This window comes from Gouania willdenowi, chromosome 8 (assembly GCF_900634775.1).
Source record: "Gouania willdenowi chromosome 8, fGouWil2.1, whole genome shotgun sequence".
Taxonomy (NCBI): domain Eukaryota; kingdom Metazoa; phylum Chordata; class Actinopteri; order Blenniiformes; family Gobiesocidae; genus Gouania; species Gouania willdenowi.
The window spans coordinates 4,685,601-4,708,182 of NC_041051.1; the positions used below are offsets into that span (position 1 = coordinate 4,685,601).

A 22,582-nucleotide genomic window follows, 5' to 3' on the forward strand; every position below is an offset into this window, starting at 1 on the left:
ACATAACTGAGGTATATGCCTAGAACAACAAATAAATGCAGAAAGTTAGTACTTTCTTTTTAGATTTTACTGAAAAAACACAAGCTGGTAAACATGACAAGGTTTCAGTGCACTTCTTTGTGTAGTTACAATGTCTCCTGCAGTGGAAAATAATTTCCTGTTTAAATAAAGGTAAAAAATAAAAATTAATAATAAATTAAACTAAATTAAAAATCGATATGGATGTATCGGGCAACGTAATATTGCGATATATCGCTGAATCAATTTTTTTCAACACCCCGAGTTTGTATAGTATACAATAACTGGAAAGGGTGGGAAAAGAACAAATAACTGAATTGGAATAAGAAATCAAATCAATTTTTTTAAAAAAAAAGATAATTGATGACAGAAAGAAAAAAAGCAGATAAAGATAAATACATTTATTAAATAAATTCACCTTGAAATTAAATAATAATAAATTAAAAACTAGCCATGAACTTAACAGAATCGGAATCTGTTGTCGAAGCAAAAGTGAAACTTTTTTGGAAAAATTTAATTTAACCACTTGTTTTTATATTTGTACTTGAATTACATTTAGTTACCATTTACTTGTTCTGACAAGTTTAAAAAATGAAATCCATTCTATTTCATACCATTTTCTAATTGTAAAGGTAAAATTTGTTATTATTGATATTGTGATATATCGTATTGTACCGTATATCGCATTGTTTAGTACCGGGATATATTGTATCATGACGTCAGATACACGGCAGTGCATACCTCTACTACCTATTTTTAAAATAAGGAACAGAAAACTATTAAAATATGTTTAAATAAATGAATAAAAATGTATTGTCACAAATATTCCATGTTTTAAAGATGTAATTTAATTCTTCGCCACAGCAACATAGAGAGTATGTTTTAATAAGCATGTTTTCCATCTTAAAGTCTTCAACTCTTTAGTTTCTACATGTTGGAGAAGAGCCTGAGCTCCTCCTTAGAACTAAATATAGACCACGACACATGATAGTGCTCACTGAAGGTCAACTACAGCTCACTGACTACATCCAAATATGAAAACACTATGATCCATTTGATTTGTAGATATGTGTGTGTGTGTGTGTGTGTGTGTGTGTGTGTGTGTGTGTGTGTGTGTGTGTGTGTGTGTGTGTGTGTGTGTGTGTGTGTGTGTGTGTGTGTGTGTGTGTGTGTGTGAGAGACCTTCTCAGCCTGAGCAAGGTAGATCCACAGCTTCCTCCAGGTGCTGAACTTCTTCCTGTCGCTAAAGTTAAACGCCATCTCTTTGCTGGCGTACCTGGACACCAGTGGGGAGCGGTACTTGGAGAACTCGTCGGCCAACGCCATGGTGGTCTCTGGAGGTCTCGGGTCCCTGATAGTGGAGCGGTTTACCAGGTTTCGGCAGCTCTCACTCAGTGAAGCTCAGACTCATGGAAGAGTGGTCGATGTTACGACACTTTCACCACATGTACGGCAGGAGGCGGAGCACGTGATCTCTGTTAACGGCGCTCTTTCTTCCTGACGTAGTCAACAACAAGAAATATGATTATTATTCATGATTATTACAGTTTCCTACCTTTTTAAACAGGCTAATTTTATTTTATTTTTAAATAATAATAATAATAATAATAATAATAATAATAATAATAATAATAATAATAATAATAATAATTTCAACTCATTGATTCAATTATTTACTGAAAACATACAAAATAAAGAACAGATTTGTTTGGGGAAATTTAACATTAATGTGCCCCTGTTTGCACTTTCATTAAATTATTTGAGTATATCAGTCCCTGCAGGATCTTCACTTAAATTTCCCTGATTTTAGGGACTTTGAGGAAATTTCCTGGAATAATTTGAGAAAAAATTGCCAGATTTTGAAAACATTGAGAGTTCTTTTGATCATGATTGTATTATTTTTAAATTAAATTCATTGGTGTTATTGTTTAAAAAAAATAATTGTACATTTTGTCAAACCTTTTATTTTATACAGATGCCTTTGTGGAAAATAAATGAAGTTCCAATTGTGATAGATTTGGTCTCTTCCTTTTTAAGTTTATACATGAGATGTTTACTATATGCAAGGGAACCATGGCAACAATTTATTACCAAAAATAAACATGGGGTGGTGAAAGTAACTATTAACTATTACTTTAAATACTATTTAATTGAGCTACTTTTTACTTGTACTTAAGTATTCTAAGTATGACTAACTTGTACTTGAGAACAATTTCAACCATAACACTACTTCTAAAAAATATCAGTACTCTTTACACCTCTGGTAGATAGATAGATAGATAGATAGATAGATAGATAGATAGATAGATAGATAGATAGATAGATAGATAGATTCTTCATTCATCTCCAAGAGAAATTCATATTTCCAGCAGCTTGACAAAGATGTACACACAGGGGGAATGCAAGGTTCTGGAAAACAATGTGGTAATCAAAAAATGACAAATAGAAATCCAAAACACTGCTGAAAATCAACAGATAATGTCATAAAGGCTGAATTGGATCTCATACATCCAAGAGAATAAAGAAGAAAAGTGGTGGCAACTGCAAAGTAGAAAATTAAGAAAGTTAGAATACATTTACATCAACTGAACAAGGTCGAGAGATGATATTACCTATAAACTATGAAATTAATTATAAATGCAAGTTTACGCTCATCATGATCAAATATTGCCTGGTTTTCTATATATATATGTTTTTGGCAATTAGATAAGATCAAATACTGATGGAACTTAGTTGCACTTGAACTTACTTTGTTATTATTATTATTATTATTATTATTATTATTATTATTATTATTATTATTATTATTATTAATTGTGCACGGTGACATAGTGGTTAACACCCCTGCGTCACAGCAAGAAGGTCCTGGGTCCAAGCCTCTAATGCACCTGTAGGAGTGAATGTTAGTGATTGCCTGTGTGTGTGTGTGTGTGTGTGTGTGTGTGTGTGTGTGTGTGTGTGTGTGTGTGTGTGTGTGTGTGTGTGTGTGTGCGTGCGTGCGTGCGTGTGTGTTGTCTTGCGATGGACTGGCGCCATGTCCAGGTTGTACCCCCACCCTAGTGTCCATTGAGAGCTGGAGATAGGCGCCAGCAGACCCCTGCGACCCAGAACAAAAAGATGGAGCAAACTGATGAAAAAATGGATGGATAATAATAATGTATATTCATTTTATTTAAATGAGCAATTTCAACAGCTAACAAGGTGTAATAACACCAAGCACTAAAATGGTTCACTACAGCCTATTTCTTCCTACATTTATGTAAATCAATGGCAAGTATAGATAAGACTATGGCAGAATCAGAATTCTCTGTTTTGTCGCAGAAGATTTTTATCATAATAACTTATCGCCTTTTGTCCAAGACGTTTGTAGTGTAAGTTGTCATTTTGTGTATTGAAGCCATCTGCTATGACATCCCCTATATTTATTTATGTGTATTGTATATGTATTTATCCATGTGTCACTCCTGTAGTGGCAAACTCTCAGACTAATGTTCATGTTTTACTGCAGTAGAAATGAAGTCAGTTATTTTCTATCCACTTACGCTTTCTCTCCACATATGTCATCAAAGAAGGCGTTGCAGGCAAAAGTCACATGATGTGTGACAGCACCAGAGAAAAATGTCTTTATGTTATTGCCAAATGATGAGCTCAGAGTTCAGGATGTACAGACCACCCATACATGAGAAATCAAAGCTATCATCTTTACTGTCCCAAAGGTGCTTGACTTCCTCGCTTGGGTTTGTAATGTGTGGCTCCAAGCTTTGAATCCATGAATGCCTGCAGCACACACACCCCCGACCTGCTTTAGAAGGTTTCTATATTTGCAGGCGTTATATAAATAGTTGACATTAGTGTGTGATGCAGTAGCTACAGCTGGGGAACACAGACCAGCTGTAAACAGGAAACAAGTGATCTCCGCATCTCTCTCTCCTTTTTACTCTAATTCCCTCTCACACAACACATCTCTCTCTCTCTCTCTCTCTCCTTTTCCCTGCCTATCCATCTCTCTATCTGTCCTCCTGACTGCAGTCTGCATCCACTGCTGCTGCTGCTGCTACTGTATAATTGGAGCGAGCTGGAGGAACAGATTTCTCTCTTTTGCCTCCACAATGATGAGACATCCTTCTGGAGCTGCTGCAGGGGTGGATTCTGCCTCCAGACTTCTACATTGCACTGTGTTCCCTCTTTGTTTGGACAGATAAGTAAGAGACAGAGAAAGAACCAGAAGAAAGGTTGGGGAAGAGGAGCAGTGGGTTGAAGGGTTTTTTGGAAAAAGATTGGAACTAAAGAAGGAGAGTGAGTGGCTCAAGGGGGATGAAGGCGAGGAGGTAGGCAGGGGCAGACAGGGGGAAAGTGAAGGCAGAGGGGGCTCCACTGCAGTACAATGACAGTCAAAGGGAAAGAAAAGAAGCATCAGAGCTGCCAGCCTTTCACACTTGCTGCTTTCTAAAGGAGAAAGCCAACGAAGCCACGGTGGAGGCGAGAAGAAGAAGGAGGAGGGGGGCGACGGAGGAGGAGGAAGCCAGAGGTTCTACACACAAGATGGCTGCTGTGTCCTCTGCCTCTGACACTGGTAAGTGGGTTTTGTTTCATCATTCTCTGCACATCTTGCTGCATTACCCCCTGTTTATCCCACAGCATCCGGGATGCGAGCCCTTCAGGGTCGTCTGTTTGGAACAAACCACGACACACAGAGAAACTGTTGCTCACGTCAACTTTCTAAAATTAAAAACACAGAGAGAACTCTCTGCAAAAGCAGAAAGAGATGAATGAACTATTCTCCTCAATCATCCACACACAGTTTGCATCACTAATGAATGAATAATTTCGATATATCCATCACTTCACATTGTTGTCGCTTTGTTTAGATGAAGTCCACGATCCTTCCTCTCTGCCTCCAAAGGTTTTCAAAGGAATGAGATGAATGTAAGCAAAGTCATGCTGGGAGGGATTTTAGGCTCTACAACAATAATAAACGGAGACCCTGTGAGGGAAGAGTGAGAGTGGGGTTTCAAAAAGGGGAGATTTGCTGCAATAGAAATGTTATTATATCAAGAACCAGTTTGTGCTCAATGCTCTGAAGATCCATCCAACTTCTAAACCTGGATCACATTAAAGCCACTAAGGACGTAATTCAAGGTGCACCCTGGAGGGATTGCCAGTCCTTAGTATGGCTAAAACAAGAAGACAGCCTGACACACACACACACAATCAGACAATTGACCATAGAGAATGGACAAATGTAGCCTCTGAAGGGGGAGGTAATCAATCAGAATGTAAGATTCTACCAATTTAGTGAAAATACCAGGGTATCCTAGTCCTCCTAAGTACTATATGCAAGGTGCCAAAGCGCAGTATACACTCCTATCAGCCTTGGTTGTACTGTAGCAGATACTGACACCCCCTGGAAAAGTGGATTTTATAATGAAATTAATGACAGCATTGCGTCATTACAGCTGAGTCTACACCCACTTGTAATGTTTCCTATAGCTGGGTAAATGACTTGTACTTACTTCAGTTTGGTAGTTCATTTAAAGAAATACTCAGTATATGTGCAAATGAACATAATCTACTGGCTGAAACATGTGTCAAGCTCTTTGATTATTAGGGGCAAACATCATATTTACATTTGCACTCCACTGATCGCAAAAAGGCAGGCATACACTGTGCAATTTTTGACCCATTTTGAGCCGATTATCGACTCGTGCAACTATTTGTGGGATCGTGCGAGTCTCTGCTAGATCGTGTGTCGTGCATAGTGTAGTATACTTGGGGTCACGAGAAGCAATTAACACCTCACGACCAGCTCCCGATCAGCAATCGTAGCAAACATGTTTGAAATCCAGTCGCTCCTCGTGAGGGCATCGCACAGTTGAAGCAGTGCCACGGACCGGCTTACCGTAAACGCTCACACCGTAGGACCTCTGTAAAATTGACAAACTGTCGTGCCGACGTCTGTCCAGCCAGCTCCTGGTCCATCACGTCTCCGTCTTTTCTTTTTTAAAGCTCTTTTTGCTGAGATTTGAGTGTCTCTCCACTTCCAGGTTTTTCTTCTTCCACTGTTTCAATGGTGACGCTTCAGTGTTCTTCTTCTAATTTGTACGTTGCATTTTTGGAAACAAGACCCAGACGTGTCGTGTATGAACGTAAAGTGTGAGCAGTCAGATCATGTCTGAGTGTTGTTCCGTACAGTGTGAGAACATAAATCTCGAGCTGCGCACATTCGGGCTCTGCACTTGAGTCGCACAGTTTGAGCTGGAGCTGAGTGCAACGATTGAAAAACTCGCACAGTGTATCCCAGACTTAAGAAAGTTGTGATGGTTAGCTTTTTGAAACAATCAACTCATACTCCATGTATGACACGTTTTGATTGAGAAAGAGACAGTAAATAGGACTTTAAGATGAAAAACTAAATTATACATTGATAATAACAATTATTGCAAGATAAATTGTTGTCAAGTTAGCTCCTTTCTAACTTCTTCATGTTTTATACCTGATGATGTCATTAAAATGTTAATTAGCATTGACATTATTTACCTGACCCAAGCAATTAATGTATAAAAAGTGTTTAGGGTTAGGGATTAGGGCTAGGGACATCTCCTCAAGGGTTCAGAGTCACAGATCTCTGAGATGAAGAACAAATGCTCTGCTTACCAAACTTTTTACTGTTACTATTATTGCAAAACTTTTTTTGGTTTCTTAGGTCATTTCTTTCTCTGTTACAACAGGAGACTCCAGAAGCCGCCACCCTCCTGAGCGCAGGTTGCTGCTTTTAGGTGGCCCCCAGTCTGGTAAGACCTCCACAGCAAACAGCATTCTGGGAGATGAGTTTTTTGATGCTGGCACAGAGACTACCCACAGCAACGTAGGCCAGACAGAGATCTACGGCAGACGGGTCACTGTGGTCGACACCCCACCCTGGGCCATTCCCACTGAATCGGATAACGACACAGAAACAGATGAGAATGACAACACCGGCGCTGAGTCAGACACTCCAGCACAGCCCCCACCCAGCCTGGACAGTGAAGGACCATGTATGGGGGCAATCCTATGCCCGCCTGGACCCCACGCTATCCTCCTGGTGGTGTCGGTAACCCAGCCCTTTACTGACATACATCGGAAAGCTGCAGAGGAGCAGCTGGGGGCGCTGGGTGGTGGCACCTGGAGGTACTCCATGGTTGTTTTCACTGGTGTGGACAAGCTGTCCAAAGGTGTCTTCATTGAAGAGCACATAGCAAACACGGGAGAGGCCCTGCAGTGGTTGGTGGAGAGATGTGGTAGCAGGTACGATACCGAAGCACTTTGTTTCTCATCTGTCTCTAATTTCTGTCTTCGATTGTTCACCATATCTATTCTTATGTCTGTTTGCTGGTCTGTACTATATATGTTGAGCAGATACTTGGTGTCTCTTCTAACACTGTCCCATTGCTCCAAGATGTAGTTGAGTACAAGTGTCGAATGGATCAAAATTCTTCAACTGCACACAGTTTTAGGATTTTTGCAACTATAGATAACCTTTTGTGAAGAAAAAGTCAAGCTGTTACATTTTGACATAGCTCTGAGCAACTCAATAGTACATGGCGAGAGTTTCTGGTTATTAAGTACATCACAGTTTCTCAACCCTTTTAAGAGTTACTAAACCCAAAGGTTTTGGGTCTGTGGGCTTCTTGGAGCAGTTAAGACACGTTCCGTATATAAATATTCAAAGAACAATCTGCTATGCTAACTATAGTAGCTACTCAATATTCACTGTACCTCTATTCACAATTATCTCTCAATCCAACCTACTCAAAACAGATTACAGAGTCAAAAGGTGCTAGTTTTTATAGGAGGGGCGGGCCGTATGAAGCCTCCAAAACCATTCTCAGCGAATAGCAAAATCAGATAGAAATAGCCAGGTTTAATCTATAGAGGACACTCTTACATTTTTTCAACACAATATGCCAAACTGAAATACTTTTCACCAGAAAAAAGTGGTGAAGGGATTCAGTTTTTCTTGAAGCATCAATTACCTCTTTCCACGCTCATGGAAATATACAAAATGTTCAATTTAATTTGAAGTCATGAATCCTTCTTGGAAGTGTAATTCTGACAGGTTAGATTTTACCAAAAAACACAGGCAATAGAATCTAAATATCCCTGATGACCTCTGTGATCCTCTCCCAGAAACCTGCAGAAACCCTTTGTAGAACAGTTTTTTCATCTTCAACTATTAATGCCTATTTTTGCTGTGGGCTTTCCCCCTGCAGGTACCATGCTTTTGATAACACACGAAAAGAGACTGAAGAAAACACGCAAGTACCTGAGCTGATGGAGAAAGTGGAAGAAATGATAACTGACAACCAAGGTTTGATGTAGATCTTGTTCATTATTAACCAATATGCAGTTTGCGCTCCACAGCTTACTATGAACTGCTTGGTTGAATAATTGAATGCCACTTGTCTGCAGGCTGGTACTTTGAGGTCAATGAATTGATTTTACTAGAAGAAGAACAGGCTAGAAGAGCTCTGGAAGAAGAGAGGATGAGGATGGAAGAGCATGCTCGGCAGAGAGAGCAGATGATCGGTGGGCCTCCCAGAGGTAAGAGGCAGCTACGCATGTGTAAGTGTGTAAGTGGGTGAGTCATGCAGTGAAGGAGAGAGATGAGTGCACACACTGTTCCGGGGGAAGCAAAAGCAAACAAATCTCTGTTTCCTAATTAGCTTTCTGCTTGATAGCTGCACGCTTTTCATTATTCTCTGTTTGTCGTTCTCTCGTTGTGTCCGTTTCTTTTACGTGTCTAGAATTGAGGCTGCTGTTGCTAGGCTGGAAAGGAGTTGGAAAAAGCTCTGTGGGGAATTGCATTCTGGGTCGTCGATTCTTTGAATCGGGCCAGGAAACCGACCTGTGTCTCAGAAGGCAGGCACTCGTATCAGGTCGCCGTGTCACCATTGTGGACACCCCTGGCTGGGATTGGTTTTCAGTGAGGCGAACCCCAAAGCGTATCCGTCAGGAGTCCCAGCGCGGGGCAGCCCTTCTCCGGCCCGGGCCCCATACCTTGCTCCTGGTCCTCCCGGTCGTCTCATCCCTCACTGCCAGGAAGAGACGGACGCTCCTGGCGCACATAGAGACTCTGTTTGGGGACAGTGCGTGCCTCCACACCATGGTGTTGTTCAGCTGTGGTGATTGGCTGGGACGCACGCCCATTGAGGAACACATCCTCAGAGGAGGCAGAGAGCTGCAAAGACTGCTGGAGTACTGTGGGAACTATTACCATGTTTTGGACAGTAAGACACCTGGCAAGGACCGGAGCGTGTCCGTCCTCCTGGATAAGATAGAGGAAATGATCAGGGAGAATGGAGACAAGGCCTTTCTCCCTATACAGACGGAGTGGTGTAAGTCAAGTAGTTTTTCTCATAGATACAGTCTCCAACTTTTAAACAGCTCTTCTGTTCCTAAAGACTATCCCAAACATAACTTTTCTCTAAGCCATGATTAAATTTCCCGATCTGCAATGAAGCCACAAAGAAACAAGCAAACCCATTCCAAACTGTAAAGCTGATGGAGACGATAATCTTTTATTCGAAAAGTTTTCACATTGCATTTTGGGATATGGAATCCCGTGTATGGATGCATAGAAGTGTTTTTACTTTATTCTTAAGGCTCAAACATAAGACCCCGCGCACAACAAACTCTGCAAGGACTGTCAGACCTCAGAGCTCACATACTTGGGCGCACCGCTGTGTAGTAGTTTCCCACAATTCTTAGCATTTCTCTGCAGTCGTTGTACTCCTGGGATGTGTTTTAAAGGTGTTGGGACTCGGTACTTTTGTAGCTTGTCTGCCAGTCTCTCCTCTAAGCTCGTGTCCATGTCTCCTGCTCTGTTTGTGGAATGCAGGTTGGTGTTACATTTAATGTGGGTAGCTACAATACCGAACAGTGTTTTGTGTGACAACAACTACGCAGACAGCTCTGCACGGTAGTAAGCTCTGAGCTTTGCAATTAATTGGCTCGCTCGAGTACGTTTCAGCCTTTATTGTGATTTATTGTCTTTTTCCACCAGTTGAAACTGTTTTGTTCTAATTAGTTCCCAGCATTCGTCGTGATATCACTTCACTCCCTGAGACATTCAACTTTGACCTAATGCAGATTTTTCCATGCGAGCCCAAAAATAAACATCCGCTATAGTTTTCCCATAATCCAGAAAAGACAAAGAAAAGGTGTTGGAAATCAATTTGGTAGAGTTTTTGAGGGCAAACACTTCAAATCATGATAAGATTGAAATAAAAACACTTCTCTGCATCTACTCAAGTTACCATCTACCAAGAAAAGTTACTGAAGATGAACCCCTCCTCACCCAAATTGGCATTTTCACCATGAGTTTTTCTCACAACACAATTTTTACTGCGTATCCATTAGGCAATTGTGCCATATCATGGTTTTTAGGACCAGCTTATGTACTACTAAATTCAGAGCTGAGCAGTACCCAGAATGAGATGAAGGACATTAGAGCGCCCTGATCTGTACATGGGCTTTCCTTATGCACCGTCATCTTGTCATCCTATCTCTTCAGATATTGCAGTTTTTTCTGTATCCTTTGATTTCGCTGCCTTGCAGAATGTTTGTTCTTTTTTTTTATCCTGCAATCAGGCTACAGAGCAAGAAACAAGCAAATCCATATCAAAGTTTATTAAAATATCTGTACTTGTGACATATTTAGAAGATTCTATGTGCAGCAATAGACTTCCTGCACTAATATATATTGGGATTTGTGGCCTGCTTGATTGACACTCATGTAACAAAATTCATTAGAAGCATACTTTGAAAAATGCCCAAGCAAATAGCAAAAATACAACATCTTGTTGTTTGATGTCCTGTACTAATTCTCTAGCCTAATGCACACTTTGTTGCTTTTTCACAGTAAGCGAGGAGAGCTCCTACTCTTCAGACAACACGGAGCCAGAGGACGACTGTCGAGGATGTCAGCTCCAGTGAATTAACAGAACTTAAAAGGGAATTATGTCTTTAAAAAGCCCAAACATCCTCTCATGCAACTCAAACCTCATCAAGATCTTCCTCTCTAGTGCTGAGGGGTTTCAGGGAAAGCATAAGGAGTCCCAAGACATGAAGAAACCAAACTCACTGTCAGAACCCAAGGCTGGAGAGTGACTGTTCAAAACAGGCTCTTTAAACACAAAATAGGGAAAAAAACCCAGGAGACTTCAGCTTGACCTCTGCTAAGCCCATTAGCATGTCCACAGACTTCACCTGCTGCTGCTGCTCCTGAGCCCAGGATTCAATCTCATCCTAAATCTATGTCCAGTCCACGCTGATGAGCCTTTTTCTACAAGTTTGATGATATATTATCCCAGTTTGTTCAAAAAAAAAAAAGTTGGATGAACCAGTCAGGTGTGAGGGGCAACTTAATGTCTGCAGCAAATCAGATTAAACTACTAATAATCGGTTTACTGATAAAATATTGAAACAACAGACAAGTTATCGAGTGTTACTCAAAAATATCAATATATTTTTATATAGTTTTTGTTCACGTTTTTTTTCTTCCTTCAATTAGTCAGAGTCGAGCAGGGTTGGGGTTTATTTCATTTTTCAGTTACGATTACGTTTTTAATTACCCATGTTCAATTACAATTCAATTACAATTACAGCGACCAGCATTTTTTCCCATTACAATTACATTACAATTACTAAAGTTCAAATGCAATTAATCACAATTCATGAGCCTGAACTAATTAACCTAATAAAAGTTAACCTTCCTCTTGATAAAGCTTTTTGTTAGCGTCGCTAATGATAATGGGTTCTAAATCAGCTGTAAAATACACTAAAAACAAATATCAATCATCAATTTTTTTTCCCCCCTATATATTCCTAATCTATGAAAATATAGGTTTTTGATATTTTTGGTGTGGGCATCTGAGCATTTTTTGTGTCAGTATACCCCTGTATTTAAAAAATGCTAAAATGTGGGAAAGCTTGATATGCAACATATTTTAATAACTGTTAACTAAATATGTAAATTATAATTGAAAATTTTTATGTATTTTTCATGACAATTACAATTACAGTCATTTATCTGAACTCAATTACAATTTAATTACAATTACGATAGCAACAGTTTTTTTAATTTCAAGTAATTATGCCATAATTGTAATTCATTAGCAATTACAATTGACCCCAACTCTGGAGTCTAGTTATTGTCAGTTAAAAAACATTTTGATAAAAAGAAATGAACACGCGCTGCAGGCTTGAGTCCCATATTACTGAAAATGATTTACACAGAGGCTGTCCTTGCACTTCAATGGTTATGCTGGATTCATTCGCTGGTTGAAATAAAGCTGTAAAGCAGCTCCAGCACAGACAGGGAACAGCAGCACCATTCCCAGAAGCCTGGGCTAACATTGCTTTGCTCTCCGTGCTCCTGTTTCCAGTGCGTATAATGACATGGTGGATTCAGCAAAGAGCCTCAGCATCAAAGCATATAAGAGTAGGTGTGCGTCCCTGCTTCTGTAGGGTTAGCATTTGGTCAGCTCCATCAAGCTTTAGCATGTAATGGAAACAACATAACCCCATGAAGCATTTGAGCTCACGTGGGCTTTTACCTCCTCTCAACTTTTTCTACATTCTCAAGACTTCCTGCCCTGACAACAGTAGTGGCATTTATATATATACAAATAGTCAGCTGTCAGAGGCATGTTTAAGACACAGCATGCAGATACATGAGTGCCTATAGAGTTAAAGGCCACATCACGTCTTTATTCCTCTGACTCTTGTTTGAACATTAAATCTCTGGTACACCATCAAACCTTCTACCTTTACAGCTGCAAAAAGATTTAAAAAACAGAGGAACAAAAACAAAAAAAAAACAAAAAGCCAGGCCTTGAAAGGTACTAATAACAGCATTCATACGTGACCGACATCACTACCGTGTTGTAAAACGTGTCTTTATTCAAAACAGAAACCCTGACACTGGTCCTTCTATGTTTTACTGACTGTGCTTAAAATAGTGATGTAGGCTACGCAGCACTCGATGTGACACGCATGACTTTAACACTGGATATCAGGATCACACAGACATTGGTGTGGAGTGACGCTCCACCTGTGACTATGTTGTAAATGCATTGTATACTTACTGAGTGGAACATGGAGAGTTATTTTGCACTGTAGGTTCAACCACCTCACTGTAGACAAGGTGACGTTACTAACTGTGTAGGCATAACTATATGGTGGTTGCTTCATCAGTACTTTGTTAATTCTCAGACAACAATAAAGGCTATATGAATACATTGTTGGGTGTAATGCCTGTTATTATTCCTATAATCAAAAAAGCAGCCAAGAGACCAAAATGCTAACAGTGGAGTAGCTAATGGTTGACGAGAATTGATTTAAAACTATGGTAACAAAACAGAAACATTTTGGCGTCTTTACAACCCAATCCAATATTACAGTATCTACACCTTTAAAATACATACAGGCATGGAGGTTTGCATTTTCAGCTCTCAATCATCTTAGCATCAATGTGTCACAAGTTGGGGTTGTGGATGAGGAGGACCCAAGCGCAAAGGCAGAAACAAGCTGCAGACAGGCGTAGCGTTCATTCAGAGTCCATTTTATTGACAAAAAACAAAATCCATTATTATTCAGAATCAGCTTTGTCATTGCACGTTACAGAGCAACAGAGCAACAAAATTTCATTTCAGTTTTGTCCCGTCCAAAGAAACATGAGAAGACAATCACATGATATAACATGGGAGGACAAGAACGGGAGAACTGTGGGTCGCAATGGGTGGCGCCCCGTATTTAGATTAAAAGTGGGAGAATTATGTTGAATAAAACATAATGCGGCTAAAAATGTCTGTCGCTTTTTCTTGAACGTTAGTGTGTTTTATGTCAGTTATAATCTGATAATATGGCTTACATCTAATAAAAAATGGGTTTTAGATTATTTAAAGTTGTTCAAGGCATATTATTGCATTAACTTACATGATCTGTCCCTTGTCGATCATTCTGAGTTTCCGTAAGCACTCAGGCGTGCATGTACCTTTAAATGTTGTCGCCGCAAGGAATAGTGGGTCAGCATTATGTGGTCTTGTTTGGTAAAGGATGCATCAGTGTTTCCTAGGCTAAAGGAGGTTGTAAAGGAAGCATTGAACCTCCTTTCCTCAGCTTAAAGAGAACTTGAACGCTTTTGATCATGGCCACCTCTTAGACACTTTCGGGGGTGAAGGAACAGTGTATAGGAAAGGAGATAGGAGGGACTATTCAGACACAGCCACTAACAACCCAAACACACTGACATCACTGGGAGGAGGAGACACGAGCAGGAATACAGAACAAAAAGAGGACTACAAGAACTACAGACAACAAAACTAAACAGAATCTGACATTTATAGCAGACATGGGCAACAGGTGGCCCCCAAAGAAAACAACTCAAAGAATACACAAATGGACTCCAAAAGTACAAAACAACATGAAATAACTGAAGATTTGGCAAAATGTGGTAATTGTTCGTGCATGGAAAGAAAGATTTCAAAAAAAGAATGACTCCAAAAAAAACCTACAAAATGACAGAAAAATACACTATACGATTCCACACCCACACAAGAGAACAAGAGCACACAAAATTACCCCAGAAACTTAAAAAACTACATTGACAAAAACCTTAAGTCTTTAGGGCACATATTTTCACCACACACACATTCACAAGAAGTACATGTTTTGAAACGTAATAAAAATCTACTTTTAATGTACTAAGTATGAAACCTGGGCCTGTTCAGTTCAACACAAAGCTGACATTTTTTGTAGGAATTGAAGAAAGACACAAAGATCTACCTAAACAGCTCTGAGTCGGTCTCACTAGCAGTTATCCTTGAAAAGCTCACCTCACATACAGTAGGTACCGAATGTATTCAGACCTTTTAGGTTTTTCACTTTTTAGTATATTGCAGCCTAGAATCATTGACAATATCTTTTTTCTGAGTAATGTACACACCTCTCCCCAATTCAACTGAAATAAGCAGACATATAGACCTTTTTGAGTTTATTAACAAATAAAAGTGAGTTAGTTCTCAGACCCTCTGCTGTGAGACTTGTATATTGAACTCAAGTGCTGTCAATTTCTTCTGATCATCCCTGAGATGGTTCTGCACCTTTATTGGAGTTCAGCTGTATTTAATTAGATTGGACTTCATTAGGAAGGGCACGTACCTTTCTATATTAGACCTTGAAGCACACGCAGTGTTTATCCAAGAAACTGAGAATCATGAGGTCAAAGGAACTGCCAGAAGAGCTCAGAGACAGGATTGTGGCAAGGCACAGATCTGACCAAGGATACAAAAGAATTTCTGCTGTACTTAAGGTGCCTAAGGGCACAGTGGAAGACCTTCGGGACAACAGAATCTTTATTTTTAATTAAAGAAAATAAATTGAATACCCCAGCTTTACCCATTCACTCTTTCTTTTGAAATGTATGTTTTAATCAGTTTTTGCTTTTGTTTTTTTTTTTTTAACTGTAAAGTGTCTGAGTTTCCTGATAAGCGCTTTTAAATAAAATGTATTAATATTGAGAAAAGGTCTACATGTCTTTCGTCAAACTGGGGAGCTGTGTACATTACTCAGGAAAAAACAACTTCAATGATTCTAGCAAATAGCTACAGTATACTGAAGAGTGAAAACTAAAGGGTCTAAAAAATGTTCTGTACCCACTGTAGATAGGGAGCACAAGTGAAATTGGTTTGTTTACCAGAAGTTGTCCAACTTATAGTTGATGATGTGGCTGTTGAACCTTTTCATGACAGTCTGGTATCCAAGTCTGTTCAAATGACAAATTATTGTAATTATGATCATAAAACACAATCAACTTGATTTTTTTTTATAGTTTATTTGAGATAAATGATAGATAATATACAGGGGACTTAGATGTTAGTAAAGGTCCAAACAAAGAAAACACTACTTCACAAGTTTCTATACTTGATAAGCTCATGCTTGTTATTTGTAAGCTTAAAACAGTATTAATAGATAAGATAAAAGTGTATAAATTATTTCCCACAGACATGCTATCTGAGCAAAATGTGCCATATTGACATTTACATTACAAATGTTATATCATCTTTTCTACATCCAGCCACTAGAGGTCAGGACTCAGGCCTTTCTTGATCTTTGCAAGGCGGACCTCCTCCATCAGCTCCTTCAGGTACTCTATCTCTCTGGCCATGGACTCGGCCTTCTCTGTCAGCTCTACGTTCTTCCTCTCTAGCATAGCGTGCTCTGTAGCCAGGGAATCGTGCTCAGCTCTCTTTTTCTGTCTGTAACGTGTAGCAGCTGTTTTGTTTTGCTCCATCTTCTTTACTTTTCTGTCCTTAGGGGCTTTCAAAGAAGAAGTAGCCCTCTCAGCCCCATGCGCACCACGGGGGCTCCGGACCTTCACATTGATTGTTTTGGATGAGGATGGACCTGCTGTAGGTTCTGGGTAGGGTCTGGTTGCTATCTGTGGTGGGGAGGCTGAGGGGGAGCAATGAATGACCTTGGGCACAGCTGTGACCTCAACCTTGTTTTTAGGAGCCAGCACCAGAACGATGCGGGTCGGTGAGAGGGTAAGGATGAGCTTTGGGAGATGGGGGACCACCACCGGCTTCTCTTCAACCTCTGAGACATCCACCTCACTGCCCAGGTCAAGGGTGTACGTGGGAGGATCCATCTCTGAAGATGAGCCTGGAGAACTGGGCTCAGATTTGATCTCCAGCTCCTCCTGTGGCTCTGGAACGAAGGAGGGAGAGGACGGCACCTCCTGTCCATCAATGTAGAGCTCAGGCTGGTTTACTGTGGAGATGGGGTCTGGACACAATGAGGGGGTAGGAGAAGGAATATCTGAGGTCACAGGATGTGAGAAGGATGGCAATGGAAGGGAGTCGAGCTCCATGGGACAATCTAGGGAGGTCAGGAGGTCTTCAGGGGAGGTGGGGGACTCTACTGTGGGACTACAGGCCTCAATCAGAGAGTCCAGGTCAAACTCATTCAGATCCACCCTCTCAGCCATCCAGTCCAGGTCACTGAATACGTCCTCTGGAAACAGAAACACACCAGTTACACCATCATTACTGCAACTTATTGGAATTAAACAGATACAGGTGAAGTTATCTACTTTATTCACAATGATTTTCCAAAACTTTTTACTTAATTTTCATCACTTAGTTTTGAACCACTAACATCTATTCAAAACCATTACAGTGCAAAAATGGTGGTTAGTAGCAAAAATATGGCACAGGGAAAGCAAGTTGTCCTTCACTAGTCTATCATATAGCATCGGATAATGACGCACTGGCTATTGAATGTAACATTAAACTACTAAGTGCTAGCTAGTCGACTCCATGAACTGTGCAGAGCATAATACTTTACACTGTAATATAGGCAAGCATATACTGTATATAGTGAAAGTCTTTATTTTATTATTATTCGTCTTAGTTACAAATATGCAGTTTATATATATTTATATTCAGTCGTTATTAAAAGCCCTTTGTGCAGTCACTCCTGTAGATTCTACGCAGCTCAACTTATGCTGAGTTACCCCGACTACCTGTCAACATTGAGATGACCTTTGGAGTCTAACATCCAAGTAAAATATGCTGTATTTCCAAAACAGTTAAAATATTCTTAACTTTTCAAAACTTGAAAATCTTTGTTTTTAAATTCCATAACTTTTCCAGGAATTTCATGACCATGGGGGCCCTGTATTACTCTACCTTTGTTGTCCCCCATGAATATGTGAGAGCCTCTCAGCTGACTGGGCTGATTCAACCATGGGATGGACAGCAGTTCGGACTCTTCTGTCCCAGCTTTGACCTCATCGAGGAGGGGGGCCAGCGGCGATGGTGGAGGGGAGTAGAAGGGAGGAGGAGAGGAAGAAAAAGACAAGAATGAGGAGGCGTGGGGCGACCCAGGAGCGGAGGGTCCTCCTCCGCTCTGTGGCTCTTTATCAGGGTGAACAAACAGGGAGTCCACCACGTCAACCATGGGAGAGAAAGGGCCCCGGAGAAGGGCCTCCATGTCTTCCAGGCCAAACTGTGAGCTCGTCATCGTCATGGTCATAGTGGCTGTTGTTGGTCACAAATGGAGAGTTTGCAGGTATTAGAGAAGTGTCGTTTATGCTGTCGAAAGCAGCAGTGCTGAGGGTTTCCACAAAGGACCTGCAGATTAAAGAAAATATGCAGTGAAAAAATGTTTATTTGCATTTTAAACAAGAATTCAAACCAAAAATGCCAGTAACAGTTGCTTAAGGCTGTGCATTTAATCAAAATTTGATTACGATTTTTATTATTACACAACGATTACAAAAACAACAACCTTTTTTTATTCAAATGCTACAGTTCTGTGGCAATTGTCCGTAGCAGTTTAGTTGCAGTGCACTGCATATGTTTACAAAAAAGAACATACTTGAATAATATTTTAATTAATATTTTGAACCTTTTTATTTATTTGCATTCAAATTTTTTTTTTGTTTTGTGCAATATTGAACAGACTAGATTTTAGTGTTTGGAGGATTGTATTTTATGTTTAGAGGATATATTTAACATTGTTTTGTACAAAAAAAAAACATTTTTTCTGTAGTGTTATCTTGACCAATATCTATGATTTATTTATTTTATCATTTAATTTTATTGTACAATTTAATTTTGTCTTTCAGTATTAGTATTTAGCTTTCTTGTTTGTGTCTTTGGCTGTTGTAGCATGTGACTTTCCCCACTGTGGGACAAAAAGGCTAATCTAATCTAATTATGACTAAAATAATAGTGATTATTATTGTTTTCTATAACTGAACAGCCCAACTGTTGCTTTAAGGTATTCTGATGTCAGATAAACTACATTTTTAAACCTGCTGTTACACTATAGTGACTTCTGGTGGACACAATTGGTACTACTGATAAAGAAAAACAGCGCACCCTGGCTGAAGCAATGTTGCTCTTACGTCACAGTCTCCACCCCAGCTCCAGGTCATGTGACTGTGACGTCATTACGCTTTAACCAGGTCAGTATGCATCATCCTTGCCGTCATTCCTCTACCGCAACCACGCTTTTTGTTCTCAGTCCGACTTTACGAGGCCGCCATTTTAGCCCCGACAAACAAGCCTTTAACTGTGTCATGTTGATTTTAGGACACGCAAAAAATTCATACGCTTTATTTTAAACCCATAATTACCTAATAATTAATTTAGCATCGAAAATACTAATATTAAAGCGATAGAGAACAGATGAGGAACGAGTTTTGAGTCAGACACGTGCTACGCCATTTTAACAGCTGGTTTCACTTAAGTTGCCTACATTGTTGACCATGAATTACATCCAGAACAATAAATAGTGCATTCAAACCATTATCGATGATTGTCATCGTGATATTGTGTCTATTAAAGGCAGAGAGCGGATTTAATGCGTCACCAGTCAAAGCTAAAAATACAAAACACTACTTACGACATTTTGGCTGAATTTGAAGTGACTCAGTGCACTTGCTGGATGCACTGTTTGGTTGGATGCTGCGGGGTCGCTGCACACGTTCACGATGCCATTTCGGCAAATGTGGATTTGTCCAGTGTCTCTGTGAATGTTGTCTGTTGACCTCCGGTGGGAAAATGGAGTAGGACGGTAGTGCAGCGGTGCTTGTAGACGTCTAAAGCGAGGGAGTGGTGGTGTCCTTCCGCGGAGGAGATTAATATTACTCCGCTAATGTTTGTTTTCCGTGTTCCACGCGGCCGTCGATACAAAAAGTAGTTCTACTTTTTCTTTTATGGAGTTTATTGGCGGGTGGCACTCAACTCAAGGTGCAAAAAAGTAGTTCTAGAATTTTTTAGAATTTGTCTTTATTATTTAATTAAAAAAAAAAAAAAAAAACTTTTCAAAGAAAAGAAAGTGTTCAAATGCAATTATTTGTGTCTCAAATGTTTCTTTGAGTTTAAACATTTTTTCTTTGATTGACAATATTTATTTTTGATCAAAGTCCATCCATCCATCCATCTTCTTCCGCTTAGCCGTTTCCGGGTCGCGGGGGCAGCATCCTCAGTAGGGAGGCCCAGACTTAGCTCTCCCCGGCCACTTCCTCCAGCTGTTCCGGGGGGACCCCGAGACGTTCCCAGGCCAGCCGAGAGACATAGTCTCTCCAGCATGTCCTGGGTCTTCCCCGGGGCCTCCTTCCGGAGGGACGTGCCCCGAACGCCTCACTAGGGAGGCGTTTGATCAAAGTAAACTTTTTAATTGAAATTTTGAAAATATACATATATTTATTGAATAATAAAGACACAAATGTACCTTCATATTTACATGCGGCCCTCGGTCTAATTTTCTGCAGCCCCAGAAGTAAACAAGCAAAATTACCAAAAAACAACAACAAACATACAATTGCAGAAAACTAAACAGAAGAACAACAACAAAACTGAAACATACAGTATGTAAAAAGACTAGAAAAATACACAAACTAAACAAAACTAACCAAACCCCCCTTTAAAAAAAACCAGACAACTAAAATTACATAAATAACAGAGAAATTCACAAAATAATGACAAAAAATATACAAAATGACGTAAAAAAAAAAAAAAGAAAATAATACACAAGAATGGTAAAAAGGATCTACGGCTTGACCTGCTAAAAAGGTACATTTCTGACGCAGTGTAAGTTGTTTTGCCGTACGTGTCAACATTGAATTTGTGCATCATTTTATTTATTCTCTTTAGCTGAAAAAAGTAAATGTAATAATGTTGTATCACAGTCTGAATATGAGGAGTCTGTACAGTCTGCTAGTGATTGTAACTACTAGCTATGATAACATGTGTATCTAGACATGTAATTAGTCAATTATATTTGAAATTCATACTTGTGACCTTTGTTCAGCAAAATCCTGGAAACCATCTCTTTACCCATTAATGTGCCTTGGCTTTGGGCTTCACTCAAAATGTTACTTTACTGTTTAGGAACGAGTGATTCAATGTTTAGTGACTTTATTCTTATTCATTTCAGGTCTCATTGATACACTGAAGCAGAGGATGGGCAGAATGTTCTGAAAGTTCTCTATTACATGGTTTCCCTTTTCATCTGTGACTTTGTTATTGTCTGCACTGTGTCAGTACATTTGGGGCCAGTTGTATTGAAGTGATTGCTCACATTTGACTCAACACAGATTTATGTAAATTCTTAATAATATGAAACAGCCATTTGCAGGGTTGGGGTCAATTATGATTGTAATCACGTAAATGGTAACTAATTACAATTATGGCATAATTATAATTGAAATTGTACTTTGAAAAAAATTGTTGCTATTGTAATGGGCGACCGTGGCTCAGGTGGTAGAGGGTCGTCTTCTGATTGAGAGGTTGGGGATTCGATCCCAGTACCTGACTATGTGTTGAAGTGTCCTTGGGCAAGACACTGAACCCTAAGTTGCTCCCAGTGGTCGACTAGTACCTTGCATGGCAGTCCTGTCCCACTGGTGTGTGAATGTGAGAGTGATTGGGTGAATGAGCTGATATGTAAAGCGCTTTGAGACTGCTTCAGTGTGGTGATAAAGCGCTATATAAAATCAAGTCCATTTACCATTTAATTGTCTCACAATGGGCCCCCAATGGTTTCACGACCTGGGCTGCAATTGTTCAACTGGCATCCTTGTCTACTGTACCTCCTAAAGGTGGGTTAATCCCAACATATTAATCAGGGTTGGTTGTTGCATTCAATAGGTGTGCATTCCTCAGATGCCATAGTGAATAATACCTTGTGAATCTTCACACCCATACAGGTAGTAGGTATGACAATTTTTCAGCATGGATCATGGTCTGCTGTACCTCATGGGCAGTTTTTTTGAATTTTTTATTTATTTTATTTTATCATGGATTGGCTGTTATGAGCTATGTTATGAAGATAATTTTTTTATTTAAAAAGTAGAAATAAATCAAGGGGTGTAGCCTTGATTTAAGCCTAACAAAAGTGTATTTTACAGCTGATTTAAGACATGGTTAAGACATTTAATAATTGAGAGCGTAATTGTAATTGACTTTCAGGGGGAAAAAATCATTCTAATTTGATTGTAATTTAAAAATATAATGGTCAGCGTAATCATAATTGAATTGTAATTTAACATGGATAATTGAAAACGTAATTGTAACGGAAAAATGTAATTGACCCCAACCCTGGCTTTTTGCACAGACATTTGTTTGAGTGGCAAGTCACATCTTTTGTTTTCACGCTTCAGTTGCAGAAATAAAGAGAAAAGGAAATGACTGATTTTTATCTTGTTCCACATCACATCTCACATTTTTATTTGGGTCAACATTATTTTGGGGTGTACATGTATGAGAAACGTAAAACATTTCTTTCATCTAGACCTTCCATGAATAACTTAGGCTTTTAGGAGTTTTTTCCACCTTTTAAGTTTTAACTATAAAGCAGCTCTAGTGATCTTGTCACTCATACAGTAATTGTAACTTTTTTCCTACTGCTCTCAGAACACGTCTAGTTAAAATCCCTTCAAGCTCGTGTTTATCACATATGACCCATGACCCCTGACCTCACCAGTGTGCATCACAAAAGGGTTTATTCA

General features: G+C 39.6%; 3 protein-coding genes across 4 annotated transcripts in view; 1 reads left to right on the forward strand and 2 right to left on the reverse strand.

The window, feature by feature from the left end:
* Positions 1-1,481, reverse strand: part of adsl (adenylosuccinate lyase) — a 44,855-nt gene extending 43,374 nt beyond the window's left edge. For both annotated transcript variants that reach the window (XM_028454698.1, XM_028454697.1), the window contains exon 1: positions 1,201-1,481. In XM_028454698.1, the coding sequence (XP_028310499.1) occupies positions 1,201-1,344 (144 nt within the window). In that variant the 5' untranslated portion in view covers positions 1,345-1,481. The remainder of the gene's footprint in view (positions 1-1,200) is intronic.
* Positions 1,482-4,002: 2,521 nt separating this feature from the next.
* On the forward strand, positions 4,003-11,898 carry LOC114468055 (GTPase IMAP family member 8). The gene is made up of 6 exons (XM_028454696.1): positions 4,003-4,591; positions 6,747-7,302; positions 8,268-8,365; positions 8,467-8,598; positions 8,802-9,392; positions 10,919-11,898. Exons 1-6 carry the CDS (start codon positions 4,561-4,563, stop codon positions 10,990-10,992), a joined length of 1,482 nt encoding a protein of 493 aa, XP_028310497.1. The 5' UTR covers positions 4,003-4,560; the 3' UTR covers positions 10,993-11,898.
* Positions 11,899-15,872: 3,974 nt separating this feature from the next.
* atf4b (activating transcription factor 4b) lies at positions 15,873-19,678 on the reverse strand. The gene is made up of 3 exons (XM_028456100.1): positions 19,474-19,678; positions 17,751-18,194; positions 15,873-17,073 (listed from the first exon to the last, which is right to left on the reverse strand). Exons 2-3 carry the CDS (start codon positions 18,094-18,096, stop codon positions 16,139-16,141), a joined length of 1,281 nt encoding a protein of 426 aa, XP_028311901.1. The 5' UTR covers positions 18,097-18,194; positions 19,474-19,678; the 3' UTR covers positions 15,873-16,138.
* Positions 19,679-22,582: the final 2,904 nt, after the last annotated feature.

Bases quoted from the DNA above. Each gene is read 5' to 3' on its own strand.
- LOC114468055 (XM_028454696.1), top strand. From the start codon at position 4,561: ATGGCTGCTGTGTCCTCTGCCTCTGACACTG. The intron at 7,303-8,267 runs GTACGATACCGA...TTCCCCCTGCAG, and splicing joins GTGGAGAGATGTGGTAGCAG to GTACCATGCTTTTGATAACA. The intron at 8,599-8,801 runs GTAAGAGGCAGC...TTACGTGTCTAG, and splicing joins GATCGGTGGGCCTCCCAGAG to AATTGAGGCTGCTGTTGCTA.
- atf4b (XM_028456100.1), bottom strand. From the start codon at position 18,096: ATGACCATGACGATGACGAGCTCACAGTTTGGCCTGGAAGACATGGAG. The intron at 17,074-17,750 runs GTAGAGTAATAC...TTCTGTTTCCAG, and splicing joins ATTCATGGGGGACAACAAAG to AGGACGTATTCAGTGACCTG.